At 42.7% G+C, this 19,438-nt stretch overlaps 1 protein-coding gene across 1 annotated transcript in view; it reads right to left on the reverse strand.

Moving 5' to 3' along the window:
- HNF1B (HNF1 homeobox B) overlaps window positions 1–18,965 on the reverse strand; it is a 194,423-nt gene extending 175,458 nt beyond the window's left edge. The window contains exon 1 of the mRNA XM_033921784.1: window positions 18,482–18,965. Within this exon, the coding sequence (XP_033777675.1) occupies window positions 18,482–18,819 (338 nt within the window). The 5' untranslated portion in view covers window positions 18,820–18,965. The remainder of the gene's footprint in view (window positions 1–18,481) is intronic.
- Between the last annotated feature and the right edge of the window lie 473 nt (window positions 18,966–19,438).

Here is a 19,438-nt window from a genome sequence, read left to right on the forward strand (position 1 = left end):
ATCTTTGTAGACGTCTGTGTAATCAACCGCTCCACCATACAAACTTCCTGCACCAATCTCATCGGTCAGTAAGGTATTTTTATAAAATCACCTTCATCTCAACCTTGCATCCTAAGGGCCGTAGTGCGGTCTTAAGATGGGTTTCCTAGAGTGTATTGATGTGTCATAGTGAGGTGAATTAGAGCAGTGGTTCCCAACCCTGTCCTGGAGGAACACCAGGCCAATTGGGTTTTCAGGCTAGCCCTAATGAATATGCATGAAGCAAATTTGCATGCCTATCACTTCCATCATATGCAAATCTCTCTCATGCATATTCATTAGGGCTAGCCTGAAAACCCGATTGGCCTGGTGTTCCTCCAGGACAGGGTTGGGAATCATTGAATTAGAGAATACCATTGGGGGGAAGGGAGGGTTTTGAGTGGGGAGGTAGAGGGTATTTATGCTTCTTATTTTATATTATTTGATGCATTGTTGTTGTATTATACATAATGTGATACTCTTATGTTGTTTTTGATATTGTATGCATCAATAAAAATTGTTTGAATCTAAAATCACCTTATTCTCTTTTATATTACTATAATTTCTTCTTTTATCTTTTCCATCCCTTTTATTCATTTACAATTTCATACTCATCGTATTCAAACGGCTAGGGGAGATCTCTCCCATAATGCTGTATCGAGTAATTCCCCTTTAGAAGCTGTTCCCGTCCATTCAATGTGCCAAATAAGAGGATATTTACATCTTAGATGTTTAGCAGGAATGGGGTAAAACTAAGGTGACCATATGTCCTGTTTTCAACGGGACCGTCCCGTTGTCCTGACCCACCACTTCGGGACTCCAAAAATGAAGCTGTGCGCGGGGACGGGACAGCCGATAACTTTCCCTCCCTGCCGCGCAAATTGAAAACCTGGGCCGCCGCCGCTGCTTCTTGTTCTTCCCAACGTCAATTTTGACGTCGGAGAGGAAGTTCGGGGCCAGCCAATCGCTGCCTGACTGGCCCGAACTTTCTCTCCAATGTCAAAATTGACATCGGAAGGAGCCAAGAAGCAGTGGCTGCGGCCCAATATTTCAATCGGCGCGGCAGGGAGGCAGACAGGCAAGCATCAGCGGTACACGGGCCGGCGGGTGGGCAGGGGGTTGAATCGCGCGGGTGGGGGTGGTGAATCAAGCACTGGAGAGAGGGAAGGAGGCAGGCAGGCTGGCAGGCTGGCTTCGGGGGAGGGATAGAGGCAAGAGAAGACATAGGAAGGAGGCACTGGGGGCACTAGGGACTCAGGACAGAGGCACTGGGGGGCACTATGGACATGGGAAGGAGGCACTGGGGGCACTAAGGACACAGGACAGGCACTGGGGGCACTATGGACATGGGAAGGAGGCATTGGGGGCACTATGCACATGGGAAGGAGGCACTGGGGGCACTAGGGACACAGGACAGAGGCACTGGGGGGCACTAAGGACAAAGGAAGGAAGGAGGGAGGGAATAGAAAGGGACAATTGTTGGGCCTGAGTAAAGAAAGAAAGGATACACAGTAAGAAGGAAATACAACCAGAGACTCATGAAATCACCAGACAGCAAAGGTAGGAAAAATGATTTTATTTTCAATTTAGTGATCAAAACGTGTCAGTTTTGAGAATTTATATCTGCTGTCTATATTTTGCACTATATTTGTCTATTTTTCTATAGTTACTGAGGTGACATTGCATATTTTAAAGTCATTTGCCTTGACATCTTTGAAACCCTCCCAAATATAAATGATAATTAACATTTTCTCTGCGTATAATTTGATTTGTAGTTTTTTTAATTTTAAGGTTACCATTATGAATTAATATGAACATATTATGTGTACATGAAAAATGAATGGAAAAAATTGGGGGCGGGATTGGGGGAGGGGCTAAGGCAGGGTTGAGGCGGGGCTAGGGCGGGATTGGGGTGGGGTTAGGGCGGGATTGGGGGCGGGACTGACAATTAATAGATGTCCCCTTTTGATGAAAAAAATAAATGGCCACATTAGGTAAAACTCAAAGCAAACACACATATTTGCAGAAACATAGGTACACATAACTGTGTAGACACATATTTTGGGGCCTTTTTACATTAGAATTTGAGCTTAGTGTGTTTTAAGCGGGACATTACTGTGCGCTAAGCTCAAACTGAGCGTGGCACTTTTAAAAAGCATTTCCGTTTTGTTTTCTTGCAGACCATGTGCTAATGTTGCCATTATTAAGCAGATTGAAAGGGCGGCTGAAAAGTTCTCAACCCAACCAACAAAGTTGGGGCAGTGTCTGTCGAGGGCTATACACTTGGTTGTCCACTTTTTTCGTTCCGTTGGAAAAGTACAGAACGAAAAAAAGTGGAAAATTGCTGGACTAATATTATATAGCCCTCGATGAAGACTGCCCCAACTTTGTTGGTTGGGCTGAGAACCTATCAGCGGCCCCTCATAGCTGCAACAGATAATGTGGGAGCATTTTCCACCTCCTATTTAGGAAGCACTTAGGGCCTGATTCTATAGGTTGCCTAAAAACATCGGCGCTAAGTGCACGACTCATATTCTGGGAGAGCTGCTATACTAAGCCACTTCATTGGCTTCCCATCCGTTTCCGAATACAATTCAAACTCCTCTTACTAACCTAGAAATGAACTCACTCAACTGCCCCTCATTATCTCTCTTCACTTATCGTCCCATGAGCTCCACTCAGCTGATGCTCCTCCTATCCGTGTCCTTCTCTTCAACTGCCAACTCCAGACTCTGTGGCTTCTGCCTTGCTGCACCATATGCTTGGAACAAGCTGCCCTAATCCCTATAGGGCGGGCTCCGTTCCTGGCAGTGTTCAAGGCCCAGTTAAAAGCCCACCTCTTTGAGAGCACTTTCAACTCCTAACTCCTCTCACCTCGGGTTCTGCATCCCCAACCCTATATGTCATGTCTGTCTGTCCAAGTTAGATTGCAAGCTCTTCCAAGCAGGGACCATCTATTAAATGTCAAAATGTATAGCGCAGCGTATGCCTTTCAGTGCTATATAAGTGATAAGTAGTGGTAGAAGCAGTAGTAAGTGCAATTCTATAAAAGTTAGACACACTGTATAGAGCAGGGGTAGGGAACTCCGGTCCTCGAGAGCCGTAGTCCAGTCGGGTTTTCAGGATTTCCCCAATGAATATGCATTGAAAGCAGTGCATGCAAATAGATCTCATGCATATTCATTGGGGAAATCCTGAAAACCCGACTGGACTACGGCTCTCGAGGACTGGAGTTCCCTACCCCTGGTATAGAGTCTCACTTAGTGCCATCTAAGTGATGGTAGCCATCGTCAAGCATCCTAAATATAGGCGCATTGAATTTATGCTAGGGTTTTCTTCGCCTAAATCAGGGGTGTCCAATGTCGTTCCTCGAGGGCCGCAATCCAGTCGGGTTTTCAGGATTTCCCCAATGAATATGCATGAGATCTATTTGCATACAATGAAAGCAGTGCATGCAAATAGACCTCATGTATATTCATTGGGGAAATCCTGAAAATCCGACTGGACTGCGGCCCTCGAGGACCGACATTGGACATCCCTGGCCTAAATACTCGCAGCTGTGCCTGTTAGGTGCCAAAGGCATCTAATCCAAAATGAGGCACCTACCTTGAAAACATACCCATAATCCACCCCTAACCATGTCCACATTTAGGTAGGCACTTTGGTCTAGGCACCTACTCTATATAGAATTACATATTTTTGAGTTAGAAGCATAACTTTCAATTAAGTCCAATTAACGTCGATTATGAGGTGTAATGCCAACTATCAACATTGATTAAGCCTGTTAACCAATTAAGGGCTCCTTTTACAAAGCCACAGTAGAAATTTCTACCATGGGCGGGCAAAGTAAATGCTTGACGTTCATAGGAATTCCTTGAGCGTCGGAGCACTTACCTTGACGGCCCACAGTAAAAAAAACTCTACTGCAGCTTTGTAAAAGCCAGCTTAAGTTAGGCACCTACATCGGCTAGGCACAGATTTTGCTACTCAAGTCCCACCTGCTAAAGAAGGAGCTGGGTTAACTAGGTTAATCTGATTGGCAGTGTATCTCTGAAAATCTGAGCAATTTAAAAGTAGTTCCGTAATTGGAGGCTAGGTTTCAATGCACAAAATATGCAGAATCATGCATTGGGGGGGGGGCAGAAATCCAAGGGGGCAGTACATGAGAGAATGAGGGATGGGAGACAGGGATGAGATGATGTTATGTTCATGTTTATTTTCACTTATGATACTGCTTTGGGGAAAACAAGGCAGTTTACAATCAAATCAGGAAATCGAAAAGAATGGCAGTTCATCAGACAGGAAAGCACTGGAAAAATAAAGAGACAGGCAGAAGGGAAAAGAATGGGCGACCGAAAGAGGCAAGGCAGAATTTGCTGTGATCTTATTTGATGATCTCAAGGTAGTGAAACAATGGGGTAAGTTGGTAGCTATAGTCACAGGAATGTGAGGGAGACACATAACCAATAAAAAAACAAATGAGAGGACAAGGTCTCTGCACAGGTCGCTAGTGAGATTCTGGAGGCTGTAAGGTATAGTGTGGAGGAGATCCAGAGAAGAGAAACCAAAAGAGTACAGACCACACCGAAAGAGTAAAAGGTCATGGACTTAACTCGTACCACCCATCTGCGGTACAACCAAAGCAGTTTATATTTATTACAAGCAGGCCCTTTTCGTGGCATAGTAAGGGAGGAGGGTGGTCCGCCCCGGGCACCATGTTGGTTTGGGTGTTGGCACCCCGCCTCCTCCCCTTCCTCCCCTTGCTACGCACGCACCCCCTTCTCTTCCCTCATTCCTGTAGTTGTTCACCGCTGCAAGCAACAACTTTAATGTGATCCTCGCGACCACGTCATCTCTTCCGCTGATGTCACTTCTGGGTGTCTCTCACAGGAAGTGACATCAGCGGGAGAGATGACGGGGTCATGAGGACCACGATGAAGTTCTTGTTGCTTGTGGTGAACAACTAGAGCAGGGATCTCAAAGTCCCTCCTTGAGGGCCACAATCCAGTCGGGCTTTCAGGATTTCCCCAATGAATATGCATTGAAAGTAGTACATGCACATAGATCTCATGCATATTCATTGGGGAAATCCTGAAAACCCGACTGGATTGCAGCCCTCAAGGAGGGACTTTGAGACCCCTGTACTAGAGGTACGGAGAAAGGGAAGGGGGCACGCGTGCAGCAAGGGGGACTGGGGAAGGAGCGGAGGGGGAAGGGCAGAGGACGGTCACCACCCCCCAGGCGCCTCTCACCCTTGCTACATCACTGGGTCCTTTCACTGTCCCTAGTGGGCTCACAATCTAATATTTTTGTACCTGGGATGAGAGAGGGTTAAGTGACTTGTCCAGGATCACAAGGAGCCACAGAAAGAAAGAATCAAGCCCAGTTCCAAATATATTGAAAGAGTGGAGTAGGGCAATAATACCAATCAATTCAATATACAAAATGTATCCACCCCCACTTTTCACTGTGGGAGTAGATTAGGGTTACCTGATTTTATGATTGTAAAATCCGAACCCATGGCCCCGCCTACAGCCCCACCCCCAACCTCTTCTCATGCTGGGAGCTGTGTCGGGAGGACATCTGCGCATGCACTGGTGTGATGTAATGACATCACATGCACACGTGCGTGTGTGTGATGTTACCGCGCTGTCTCCACGCACGCGCGGATGCCCTCCCGATGCAGCCCCGAGCTGGAAGCTTTTCAAAACCTGGTTTTGTAAAGCTGTCCGGACAGGTCTGGGTATATCTGGGTATATCTGTATTGAACTGATTGAAATCAAACCCAGGTCCCCAGGTTCTCAGCCCCCTGGGCCAACCATTGGGCTACTCCTCACATGAAACTTAAGGGCTTAAGTATGGCTATCCAGAAGGAGTGGAGAGACATAGCAAAGAAAGAGTTAAGTACCTCAAAAGTGCTAATGTTTTTATTTAGATGTAGATTTATTTCCATTTACAAGAAATTTGCCTTTATCCAAGGCAGAGTATTAAATAACACACATAATCAATGGACACGTATAAAGCAAACATTTTTTAGCGGAGAAATTCTGGAACAAGAGTTCGCCACATAAGGGCTCCCAGTTATCAGTGTTGTAGGTTCCCAATTGTGGAATTCTCTTCCCAAATCAGTTCGCTTTATTGCCACATTTGTAATTTTTCGAATGAGACGCTTGAAAGCTTATTTTTGTAGTAAGTCACTTCATGAAAAATAATCATCATGGATTCTTATACAATAGTTGTCAATTATGTTCCGCCTCACCACCCAGAAAACAACAAACAGACTGCAGACAATGTACAAGATGCAGGCGCCTCACCACCCAATCAATGTAAATTTACTCCAGGTGTTATGTTGCTAGCTACTGCAGCTATGCTTAGCCTTTTATAAAAGTCATAAAATGTTGAAAATTTTTAACTTAACTTAGAAAAGCAGCTGGTTCCGACGTGCCACGTTTCAGTCCTGCGTCAGGGAACCGACAAACAAATACAGTTAAACTGGAGGTGAAAGCTCACTAAGGATAGAATGCGGTTTGCTGAAGCCATCCAAAACTGATTTCTTCTTAATGTGCAAATTCAGGACTCACACCTGGAGTAAATTTACATTGAACACTGCAATGACTGGGTGGTGAGGCGGAACATACTACCTTCGTGTCTCTGAGCAGAGTTCTATCAGATATGTCAATTGACAACTATTGTATAAGAATCCATGATGATTATTTTTCTTGAAGTGACTTTCTTCATATCAAAGCATTTTCCTTTAGTCACTCAACAGTGACAGCATCGTGGTTGAGTCTTTACCCCTTCAGTATTTTTGTAGTAAGGCTTTTCATCATAGCTGAGCAACAGTTTGAATAAGATTCTTCAATGTGTTTAGGACTGAAGAAATACTATGCGTAACTGTTGGTATGCTATGATTCCAGACTAAGGGTTCCTTTTATCAAGGCGCGCTACGGGGGTTAGCGCGTCGGACATTTCATCATGCGCTAACCCCCGCGGCACGCCAAAAAACTAACGCCTCGTCAATGGAGGCGGTAGCGACTAGCGCAGCAGGCGGTTGAACGCGCGGTATTCTGCGTGTTAACCGCCTACCACAGCTTGATAAAAGGAGCCCTAAGTTAGACAAGTTCCTGCTGAACAAGGACGTACGCTGGTAGGGCTAGTATCAGTTAAGGAAGCTGGTCTTTGACCAGAGGGCCGCCGCGTGAGCAGACTGCTGGGCATGATATAACTTTATTTTTATTTTTTTTTTAATTTTTATATACCGCCAACAATCTTGCGACTTCTAGGCGGTTTACAATAAAAGAAGCTGTTTACAATACAAGAAACTGAAAATACAATAAATATAACTTTATTTTTATATACCGCCAACAATAGACCACTGGTCTGACCCAGCAGCGGCAATTCTAATGTTCTTATGTTGTAACCTGCTTGGAACTTTGGACATGCAGGATATAAATGTTTTAAATAAATAAAAAGAAAGAAAATATTCCTTCATAAAACACGGTGTCAGATGCACCGGGGAAAGCCATGGAGACTATAAGCAATTATTGGTGTCAATTAGAATCAATTAAGGGTTATGCACAGAAGTGTAGGCATGGGATCCTTGCCTAAATTTTACATGTGAACTAGAGAATGACACGGGGAAAAAAAAATTATCACCGTTCCTGCCCCATCCCCTTGAGCCCATCCCTGTCCCCACGAGCTCAGTCCCCGTCCCCACCCTGCAAACCATCAGATCCCACCTGCACAAGCCTCGAATAGTTATGATTTATACTGAACTTATTTTATGAAAGTATAAAAACAGACTATTCAAGGTTTCAAGGTTTATTAAATATTTGATGAATCGCTAAATCTTTATACAAAGCGAAGTACATAATAATAAGATAATTTAAGTTAAAAAACATACAATATATACAAACATTAGAAGTCAGACAAGACAAACAACAATTGGAAGGAAAGGAGGGGAAAAGTTACATCTGTTATATTAAGAAAAACAATTAAGGGAAAAAAATCGAGGAGCAGGGGGATTCTTAAAAACGGAATTCGTAAAACATAAAATTTAAAATAAAATTTAAGTATTAAAAGCCTCTTTAAAAAGGAATGTTTTCAGGGATTTTTTGAAGGAAGAAATGTCTTTTTCAATTTTTATGTATTGGGGCAATGAATTCCACCATTGGGGACCCACTATGGAGAACATATCTGGTCTTCGAGTGCCTATTATTTTTAAAGAGGGAACAACTAATAGATTTTGAGAAGATGATCTAAGTGCACGTGTAGAACAATGGGGAATTAACATTTTTGATATGCACTGAGGTTCCTTGTATATCAAAGTTTTAAATATAAGTAATAAGACCTTAAACTGTATGCGCTGGTTAATAGGAAGCCAATGAGCGTCAATGAAAAATGGAGTTACATGATCAAATTTCCTTGCATCATAGATTAATTTAATAGCAGTGTTTTGTATAATTTGCAATCGTCGTTTTTCTTTTTGAGTAATATTGAGTAACAAAGAATTACAATAGTCTAATTTCGCTATTACTAGTGAATGAATTAATATATTGCGAGATTTGGGTTCAAGGAATTTGGATATAGATCGAATCAAGCGTAATTTATAGAAACAGACTTTAACTATGTTGTTAATATGCTCTTTAAATTCTAATTTTTCATCAATTATAACTGTGCAATTGTCATTTTATACAAATAATACCGAGCAAGGATCAACAAAACCCATCTCCCCTCCCTTTCACAAATATCCCCTCCACTATTGTGAAAACTGAACAAACCAAATTACTACAGAATGCTACACCAAAAAATCAAGCTAACAGAATACTTTAGTCACACATGGCAAGAATAATGTTAGGGGAGTGCAACTAGGGCAACTGCCCCCTGGTCAGAGAGAGAGCCCTAAGCCAGCTGGAAGCTAAAGAAGCACAGCCTGGACTTTGCGATCCCCAGTTATGTCTAATACCAGTTCTAACAGGACACATATTTCTACCTTTTGTTGTCTGGTAATTTTATTTTTCAAATCACATTGGTCTCAGGCTTTGGTTTTGGGTTCCTTCTGTCTTCATCATGGCAAGGCTGGCTCCTGAAGGTAAAATAGGCCCAAGAGGAGCTAGGGAGGAGATACTGGTGCAATTTTTTTTTACCACAGGAGCAAGACTTTTCACCGCTTCCATGGGGCGGTGAGAGGTCTTGTCCCCATTCCTGCGGTAAACCAGTTGCACATGTCCCCATTACTGCAGATTTACTGCGGTGATCACGGTTTACTGCGGTAAATGGTCCTCGTGTCATTCTTTAATGTGAACCCCGAAAAAAGGGTGTGGAAATGGGTGGGGAATAGGTGGATCAGGGTGTTTCTTTAAATTACGTACATAACAGTAACAGATCTCATGAAACCAGAGGGGAAGCATAGAGGATCTTTCTGAATAGACTGTAAGCTCTGTGAAGCAGGGACTGTCTCATAGTTGCACTCTGTTACATATGTCTAGTAGTCCTTTAGAAAAGATAAATAGTTAGTAGAGGATCCCCTAGTTGCAATGTAGTGTTGTTTTTAGCACCGGCCACGGCGGTAATAGTTCCAACGCTCATAGGAATTCCATGAGCATCTGAGTTCTTACCACTGTGGCTGGCGCTAAAAAATTGTGCTACGCTTTTGTAAAAAGGGGGGTGGGGTGGTCTTATACCCTTAATGGCGAGATCCTAGCAAAAACGGTAGCAGAACGAGACTTGGGGGTAATCGTCAGTGAGGACATGAAGTCTGCCAATCAAGTGGAGCAGGCTTCGTCCAAGGCAAGACAAATCAAGGGCTGCATACGAAGGGGTTTCGTCAGTCGTAAGGCGGAAGTCATTATGCCATTGTATAGATCTATGGTGAGGCCCCACCTGGAATACTGTGTGCAATTCTGGAGGCCGCATTATCGCAAGGATGTGCTGAGACTGGAGTCGGTGCAAAGAATGGCCACCCGGATGGTCTCGGGACTCAAGGATCTACCATACGAAAAACGGCTTGACAAATTACAGCTATACTCGCTCGAGGAGCGCAGAGAGAGGGGGGACATGATCGAGACGTTCAAGTATCTTACGGGCCGCATCGAGGCGGAGGAAGATATCTTCTTTTTCAAGGGTCCCACAACAACAAGAGGGCATCCGTTGAAAATCAGGGGCGGGAAACTACGAGGTGACACCAGGAAATTCTTTTTCACTGAAAGAGTGGTTGATCGCTGGAATAGTCTTCCACTACAGGTAATTGAGGCCAGCAGCGTGCCTGATTTTAAGGCCAAATGGGATCGGCACATGGGATCTCTTCACAGGGCAAAGGTAGGGGAGGGACATTAAGGTGGGCAGACTAGATGGGCCGTGGGCCCTTATCTGCCGTCTATTTCTATGTTTCTATGTTTCTATGTGAGATGGGTTTGGTTGCATCTTCTGGTATTTTAATGATGCTGAGGTTTCCCAGTGTCCAGTTAATAATGCTGACATCACTGGCCGGATGTTAACCCAATACCAAATTATGCTTAACCTAGTTGTAGTTAGGATGTTATTCCAGGGTCTTCTATGAATTTTATTTTCTATTACTGTGTAACTAAAGGAGCTGCCTTGATTGTTCACAGAGAGAAGAGCACCTATAATAACTAAGGGGTCTTTTATACAAAGCCATGGTACAATTTGGAGATAGCGTGTGCTAATGTGGGACTTTCCCACACACTAAGCCCAGATTTACTGCAGCATAACATTAACAGGTTTTTCTTTTTTGGAGGTTCTGCGTTACATATACGTATATATATATTTTGCAAGTCCTGTACAACCAATGAAAAAATTAGCACAGGAGGTGGGCCCCTTTTACAAAGCCATGACAGGGAGTAGAGAATGACATGGGGACAAATTTTTCACCGTCCCAGCGAGAGCTCATTTTCCCATCCCAGTGAGTTCTTTTCCTGTCCCTGCCCCATTCCTGCAAGCTCTGTCCTCACCTGCACAAGCCTCAAACCCTTTAAAATCCTAAGTAGCAACATTCTAGAGCTCAGATTGTGATGTCATAATGCCTCATTCCACCAATGCCTAAGCTCCGTCCTCACCTGCACAAGCCTCAAACACTTTAAAATCATAAGTAGCAACATTCTAGAGCTTGGATTGTGATGTCATAATGCCTCATTCCACCAATGCCTAAGCTCTGTCCTCATCTGCACAAGCCTCAGACACTTTAAAATCCTAAGTAGCAACATTCTAGAGCTCAGATTGTGATGTCATAATGCCTCATTCCACCAATGCCTAAGCTCTGTCCTCATCTGCACAAGCCTCAGACACTTTAAATCATAAGTAGCAACATTCTAGAGCTCGGATTGTGATGTCATAATGCCTCATTCCACCAATGCCTAAGCTCTGTCCTCATCTGCACAATCCTCAGACACTTTAAAATCATAAGTAGCAACATTCTAGAGCTCAGATTGTGATGTCATAATGCCTCATTCCACCAATGCCTAAGCTCTGTCCTCATCTGCACAAGCCTCAGACACTTTAAAATCATAAGTAGCAACATTCTAGAGCTCAGATTGTGATGTCATAATGCCTCATTCCACCAATGCCTAAGCTCTGTCCTCATCTGCACAATCCTCAGACACTTTAAAATCATAAGTAGCAACATTCTAGAGCTCAGATTGTGATGTCATAATGCCTCATTGCACCAATGCCTAAGCTCTGTCCTCATCTGCACAAGCCTCAAACACTTTAAAATCCTAAGTAGCAACATTCTAGAGCTCAGATTGTGATGTCATAATGCCTCATTCCACCAATGCCTAAGCTCTGTCCTCATCTGCACAAGCCTCGAACACTTTAAAATCATAAGTATCTGAGGCTTGTGCAGTTAAGGCAGAGCTTACAGGAATTGGGCAGGGACAGAGACAGCGACAAAACTCGACGGGACAGGGAAAATGAGTTCCTGTGGGGATGGGGACAAATTTGTCCCCGTGTCATTCTCTAGTAGGGAGTTCTGGTGCAGCAAATGTGACACAGCCCATAGATTTTGATTGGGCTGCGTTGCATTAGCTGCATGGAAATCGCTACCACAGCTTTGTAAAAGGCACCTAAGTCCACATTATCCAGTTAGAGCAGTGGTCTCCAACTCAAACCCTTTGCAGGGCCACATTTTGGATTTGTAGGTAACTGGAGGGCCTCAGAAAAAATAGTTAATGTCTTATTAAGAAATGACAATTTTGCAAGAGGTAAAACTCTATAGTTTATAAATCTTTCTTGTTGGCTAAGTCTTAATAATAATAGTCTCATTTATAGCTAATGAGACATATGATCAAGAAACTTTTATTTTACTTTTGTGATTATGATAAACATACCGAGGGCCTCAAACTAGTACCTGGCAGGCCGCGAGTTTGAGACACTGAGTTAGAGCTACTGTGAATGTGCTAGCTGGATAAAGCTTCCATGCCTGTACCACCCCTACCACACTGTTAGCCTGTGCTAAGAAGCAAACCATCACAAAACTCTTTAACACGGTTTGCAGTAGGCCTTCCCCTCATGTTATGCACACTTTAGCCCTCGCAGCCTGTTCTCATTATTCGAGGTGGTATGGTTCCCAGGAAAGCCTGCGAAGCACAAAATCATGGCTAACGAAACACTGCGTCTATGGGAAAATAGAGGTTAACTTCCAGCGGTACATTTTGGCCTGGATTTTTTAACTCTCGCCGATTATTTAGGCGCTGGTAAACTCCCAAGCTCAGGAAAAAACGCCATTTAAATTATGTTCTTAACGGAGTTTCAAGGTGCCTTACATATCGGCACTGAAATCGTTCCTCCATGGGTGCTTTAAGCTGCCTAACCCCACTGTGGGTGTGGCTAATGCCGGAAGTGGCATTGGGTAGGTGCAAGTCACAACAAAGGCACTGGAAATGTAGACCTGGGAAACCCTGGCCTACAGGTCCGGCATCTATCTTCCCCAGAGGCACAATTCTTATACGGCACCATCGCGTGATTGACATGTAATTGGCAGCCGATTTTTAGGCGTCTGCCAATATCGCCATCATATAATCTGGGCCTTTGCGCCTCAAAACCATGTAAAGTGAATAATGGATCCTGTACGAAAAATAGGGTTAGGTTCCCATAACCATAGTAGAACATTTAGAATGTTGCAAAACATAGTTGTCGTTTTTTAATTTGCAGTATTGCTTATAGGAGTAATACTCAGGGAATAGTTAAGCTCTCGAACGTATTGCCAGACGATGTGGTAAGAGCGGTTAATATAACTGGTTTTATAAAAGGTTTGGACAAATTCCGGGAGGAAAAATCCATATACTGCTGTTGAGACAGACATGGGAGAAGCCACTGCTTGCCCTGGATCGGTGGCATGGAATGCTGCTACTATTTGGGATTCCGGAATCTTGATACTCAAGAGATTCTGCGTGGAATCGTGATACTCTTTGGGGTTCCGGAATGCTGCTACTATTTGGGCTTTTGCCAGGTTCTTGTGATTCGGATTGGCCTCCGTGAAGACGGGATTCTGGGCTAGATGGACCATTGGTCCGATCCAGTAAGGCTATTCTTATGTTCTTAAAATAATTGCACAGAACAGTGCTTGAAAATGTACGGTATTGCAGAACCATAGTAAGCAATTAATCTGCTCATTCACCATGGTTTTCTCACCATTAAAGGTACAGTAACGCTATTAAACAAAAAATTGCTTCTAACTCACTCTCTTGCCGCTTCTTGGCCATTTCTGGAAGCAAAGTCAAAACCAGAAGTTAATGTGAAAACAAACAAAGAGTTTGCTTTTTTTAAGGTGGTCCATGAACACATGGTGCGAACAGCGAATAGTGGTCACAATGCTGCCACCACGGATAAGCGAACTTGCAAAGTGGGAGCGCATGAATAACGAAAACAGGCTGTAATGTGGTTTAGTAAAAGAGCCCTTAACCCTTTCAGGACCATAAGGATCGTAGGCCAATTTTTGTGGTTTTGACGACATTTTTATGGTAAAAAGGGCTTGCAGATACCAAAAAATTGATTTTTTTTGTGAAATATCATTTTTTTTTTTTAAAAACTCACACTTCTGGCTTATGGACAGTGTGGCAAGTGAATCTTCTCGTCAATCTGGCAACGACGCTAATGAATGAATGTCGGAACCAGTTTGTTTACATAAAGGCAGTATCATATGGAATCCGTACATATCAAATTTAGAACTGTAGACTATCCCAATCAAAATTTATAGGATTTTAAAGTTATGGGACAAATATGTCCCTTGGTCCTGAAAGGGTTAACTAAGTAAATAAGAGTAAGAAATCAGGAATCAGGAGGTATATTAAACAGGGCCGATGCATTTCAGGGTTTTTAGATGTTGACAAGTTCTTCTATACCAGGGGTAGGGAACTCCGGTCCTCGAGAGCCGTAGTCCAGTCGGGTTTTCAGGATTTCCCCAATGAATATGCATTGAAAGCAGTGCATGCAAATAGATCTCGTGCATATTCACTGGGGAAATCCTGAACACCCGACTGGACTACGGCTCTCGAGGACCGGAGTTCCCTACCCCTGTTCTATACAATTATGCCATGATTTTAAAAATCACCCATTTTAAGGAGTTTGGTTTTTGGGTTGGGTTTTTTTTTTTTTTTTTTTTTTTTTAAATAAGCGGTTGGAAGCATCAACCAGGAATTCCTCCAATATATGGTGGACAATTTTAAAGCACCAATAACTTTCCTAAGTAAGTCAGTGAAGGGAGGGGAGATGCAATCATCGGCTTCAACAAGTGCCTATAAGACAAGCCTTTAATACACGCCTCTAATACACGCGCTCGAGATGCATGTTTTTGAGATTATTTTTCCCCCATCACTATATTACTATGGGCTCCTTTTATGAAGCCGTGGTGGCGGTTTTAACGCGCGCAACTTTTAATCACGCGCTAGCCGAAAAACTACCGCCTGCTCAAGAGGAGGCGACAGCGGCTAGCGTGTCTGGCGGTTTAGCGCACGCCACCCTGTCTTCATAAAAGGAGCCCTATAATTTATGTGAACAGCGTGCTTTTATTAATTTTTATCATGAGCCACAGCCAGAGGCACACGCCCGAGACTTGCTTTCACGGTACCTGCACTCCCGAACCAGCTAGTAATTTGGGGTCATTAAAGGCCGGCGTTTCGCTTGGAGAATAACCCGGCGACGATAGAGAATCGCCCGGAGTGCTCGTTTAAATATTAATGAGCCCATTTTTACTACCATTTTAATAGTAATGACTTTGTTGTACTACATTTGCATGGCAGAGTCAGAGGCTCGGAAAAGACCACAAAGAGCAATAATTTACTTGTGAATGTTAATAGTTATAAGGAGCAGAGTAGGTTATTTACGGTGACATCAGATGTCATTTTATGGTGTCACCCTCTATTCCACCTTTATTTACAAGTGCAGAGAGCATAAATCACAATTAAGCCATATATCGCAAGGCCCAAGCAATATAAATAAGGGCATATTATGTGATGTATCTAAAAATATATTTTTTTAAATCTCTTCGTGCTTCTTCTGGGTGGAAACCCTGCGCCTCCGATATAATAAACTGTTGTTATAAGAAAGGTTTAGTCTTAAGTATTGTTTTATGGTCTTCTAATCAATTATAACAGCAGCACACACGGACCATCCTGTGCGCAACATCCGGTTTCTATCCAGCCACGTTAAACTTTGCAGGGATTTCGGGAATATCTCGTGTAGCTCCCGAAATCGAAAATTATATCCAGGCCCCTTTCCATGCAGTAGAGACCGACAGGCAAGAAAGCATGGAAGCTGAGGTTGAACCTTCCTTGTGGCATTCCCAGTCTCTGTACCACGGATTCAGTTGTGAACTCACAACTTGCACGTGTGAAAATATTCTAGCCAGGCTCTAGGTATGCTTGATAACATATCTATATTCCCCCCCCCCCCCGTGACTGCAATTTTCTGTGTGCAATCCTAGTTGGAGACCAAGCAACAGTACATACCCACACCATAGGGGTGCGAGGACCCTATATCAACTGGTACTTAAAGAGAAACGTATAGAAATCTGAAAGAGTCCTACCTCTCCCCAGGCGTCCTACGCGTTTACAGCAACGGATTTCTTTGCTCGGCGGATTTACCTAGTTATTACCAGAAATATAAATATCGGATCTTTGCTTCTGCTCTGCCAACCTCGAGAAAACACTCGATCAAGTAGTTTCTTCGGGTGATCCCTAACTCAAACACACTCTGCTGTTTATTTATTTAGGAGAATGCCAAAACTTGTCTTTAAGAGGTTTTTTTTTTCCCCCCAGACCGGTTTACAACTTCGGCAATGAATAACCAACCAGCCCATTCAACCTAATCACAGCCTTTTGTGTATCTTTCTGTTGATGATTTATAGAAATAAATTAATAACGCCACAAGTCCACGTGCTTACGTTTATGTGTTGGGGTGTTTTTGGGGGTTTTTTTTTTTACCTCAAAGGCATCAACTTAGTCTAAAAATAATATCAAAAAAATAATAAAAACAAACAAATTTGGCTTTCGAAAATGTCTGAGTTATTTCCCAAATGAAATGGATGTACGTTGCAGCTTCTAGCAGGATAAATCCCATTTTGCAGAAGTTTTAAGATTTTTTTTAGGATAAATTCGTTTTGCAGAAGTTTTAAGATTTTTTTTTAATACCTTAATTTCTTTTTTTTAACACTCTCTAAACTGAATCTGCCCCCAAAGCAGAAAACTACAACTTCCATATAACCATAAAAGACGAAAACTCTTTCCAAAAAGCTCTTTTCTTGTGCCCTTGTTCAGGCTGAGCTGTATCGATTCACTAATTGCACCATAAAACTGTTCCCTTTCGTCTCCAGTTGAAACCCGAGGAAAAGACAAACGGGTTACCCAAGGTATTCGCCGCGTCTTTTAAGTAAAACGATAAAGTGGGAACGTGGAAGGTTTCCTTAAGAATGACAACATAACCATCTTTCAATGATTTTAAAGTGAAACACTTCAACGCCTTTCTAAATTAAAACATTAAAAAAAAGTTCAATAAATCTCAGCGAATAAATTATCTGTTTCAAACGGTTTATAACGTTTGATAGTGACAAATAATATGTTAAACTTTTTGCAATCATATAATACTGGAAATATTTACACGCTTAAGTCTCAACAGCATTTTGGTTTGCTAAATTTTAATGCAATAAATGTTAAATATTGCATTAATTTTAGTAAAATAAGCTACTGTACCTTTGGACCCGGGTTTCTTTTTCTCTGGGAGGGCACAAGCTGAAAATCCCAGCTTTTAGGCTTCACTTCACTCACTACAGTATTTTAATGCCACTTCTGGTAGTTAATAATAAATTACCTGGTTGTATTTAGTTTATATTTTGCTCAAGAAGACAAATAATGAACTATTTGGATAATTAGTAACTAGCTTGTCAAGGCAGGAGATCTGGCGGGTTGCTTTAACAATTTGCCCACTCTTCCACTAGCTTTCAAGCCTTTCCAGGCTCTTTTTTTTTCCTCCCATTCCCAGCCAGATTTTCTGTAGTAGGAGTTAGGAACACGCTCTAAAAGGCATGATAAAAGTTATAAACTCATTTTTCACTGCTGGCCACTGGAGTTACTCCCTTCTCTAAATAGAAGATCAAAGTTTTAACTCAGGTGGAAACGAATGCAAGAACGTCTTGAAACGTAGGCGTGAAAGAAAGTTCTCCCGTTTGTGTCCTTTGGAGAACAGCCTGGGAAAAATGATGTCAGAAGCCCAGATACCATTTCGGGGAGGGGGGAGAGCCTGAAATGGGAATTGTACAACATCTTCCCGAAAGGCATATGCCGCGTCTTCCATTCATCAGTGAGGTGACGTCTAAGTTACAGCTTATGAACTGGTTGTGTGGATTGTAATCGTTTCAGCTTTTTTTTTAAGGCATTTCTGTCTCTTTTTTTTTAACTTTGCACCCCCTAAATTTTTCTTTTCGTTGTTGGTAATTTTGTTTATGCCATTAACGGTTAAAAAGATCGGCTTAATCCGATCATAATAGGAGCCAGCTCTTTGGTACTCAGCACCGCCAGGATTTATCAAGCTCCTGTATCCAGGAAGGGGTAGTTATGTTGCCTTTAGCAACTTCCCCCCCCCTCCCCCAATCATTTTGAAAAGTTGGCTTCTAGATGGTATAACTGAAAAGTGCGTTCTAAGTGCAAGAATTTTATGTTGCACTGAGATGAAAAAAATAATAATCATCATTTAATAATGCTGTTATAACATATTGAAGTGTCAGAGTGTTTCATTTTTCTTGTGCCTGCTGGTTATGGTAAACAAATGTTTTTAGTTAAATAAAATTAAATAGTTTCTTTGTAAAAGTTGGAATGTACAAAACCCAGATTTTAGAAAAAGTCAAAGACTAGGTTTAAAAAGTGGTTGTCTAAATGCCCAGCCTTTTTTTTTTTAAAAGAGATATTTAGAGAAGCCCCATTTGCTTGGAATAGAAATGATAATAATCATGACTTACCTTAGCATCCTGTCCACCTCAGCTCTTTGCTCCGCAGCCTCCTCAGTGTTGAGGGACTGAAGCTCTTTGAGGATCGGAGGGGTATCAAAGTCATCCCCATCTTCTGAGCCCTCGTCCCCGGACAGCTTGCCCTTGCTGTGCCCATTAGTCAGGGTGTGGAAGACAGGTTTGGAATCGGGGTCGTTGACAGGAGACATCTGCAAGTTTTCCAGCTTCACCCCAAAGCTGGGAGTGGGGATCATGTCCTCTAAGGTCTGGATCAAAGCATCTTTGGTGACTCCCGAACTCAGGAGAGCATTAAGAAGTTCCTGCTGCAACGAGGTCAGCTTGGACACCATTTTTAAGAAGAGGAAAGGAGAAGGGGAGGGGAGGGTAGAGAAATAATGCTCCAAAAAAAAGTCCCCTCCTGGGAGTTCTTTGGCTCCTGAGCACCTGTCCTCCTTCAGTGTCCGAGAGAATCTCCTTTCAGAAGCTACGGCTGACACTTCTAACCTGCCATCATGCTCTCAATTAGGCAATATCAGATATGCAAATAACTTGGGTGGAGAGAAATTCCTCCAGGATGCAAATGTCGGGGGAGAGGCAGCCTCTCAGGTCTTTTCTGTGTTTATACATGGAGACTGAAGCCTTCTTTATTGGTTCTGTTTATCAGCCAAACTTTACCTGAACTTTGGACTTGTTAAGCAAGGAGCCATCAAGTGCAAAAAAAAAGAAGAAGAAAAAAAATCCTACCAGTCTCCAACAGTCTGCTTACTCTGTGCAAGGACTAGAAAGTAAGGGGGGGAGGAAACATTCGATTTTTAAGCTTCAGGAGAGCAGATTTGATGGAATATGAGATTTTGAGTGCAAGCACAGACATAAAGGTTTGTGGAGATTTCATGATGTGTCTTGGGTTGCAGGAGGTTGTCTTGGGTTCTTTCAGTGTTATTGTTTTCTAGACGATTTTGGTTTGGGGAA

Source organism: Geotrypetes seraphini, chromosome 15, assembly GCF_902459505.1.
Source record: "Geotrypetes seraphini chromosome 15, aGeoSer1.1, whole genome shotgun sequence".
In the NCBI taxonomy this organism is placed as follows: domain Eukaryota; kingdom Metazoa; phylum Chordata; class Amphibia; order Gymnophiona; family Dermophiidae; genus Geotrypetes; species Geotrypetes seraphini.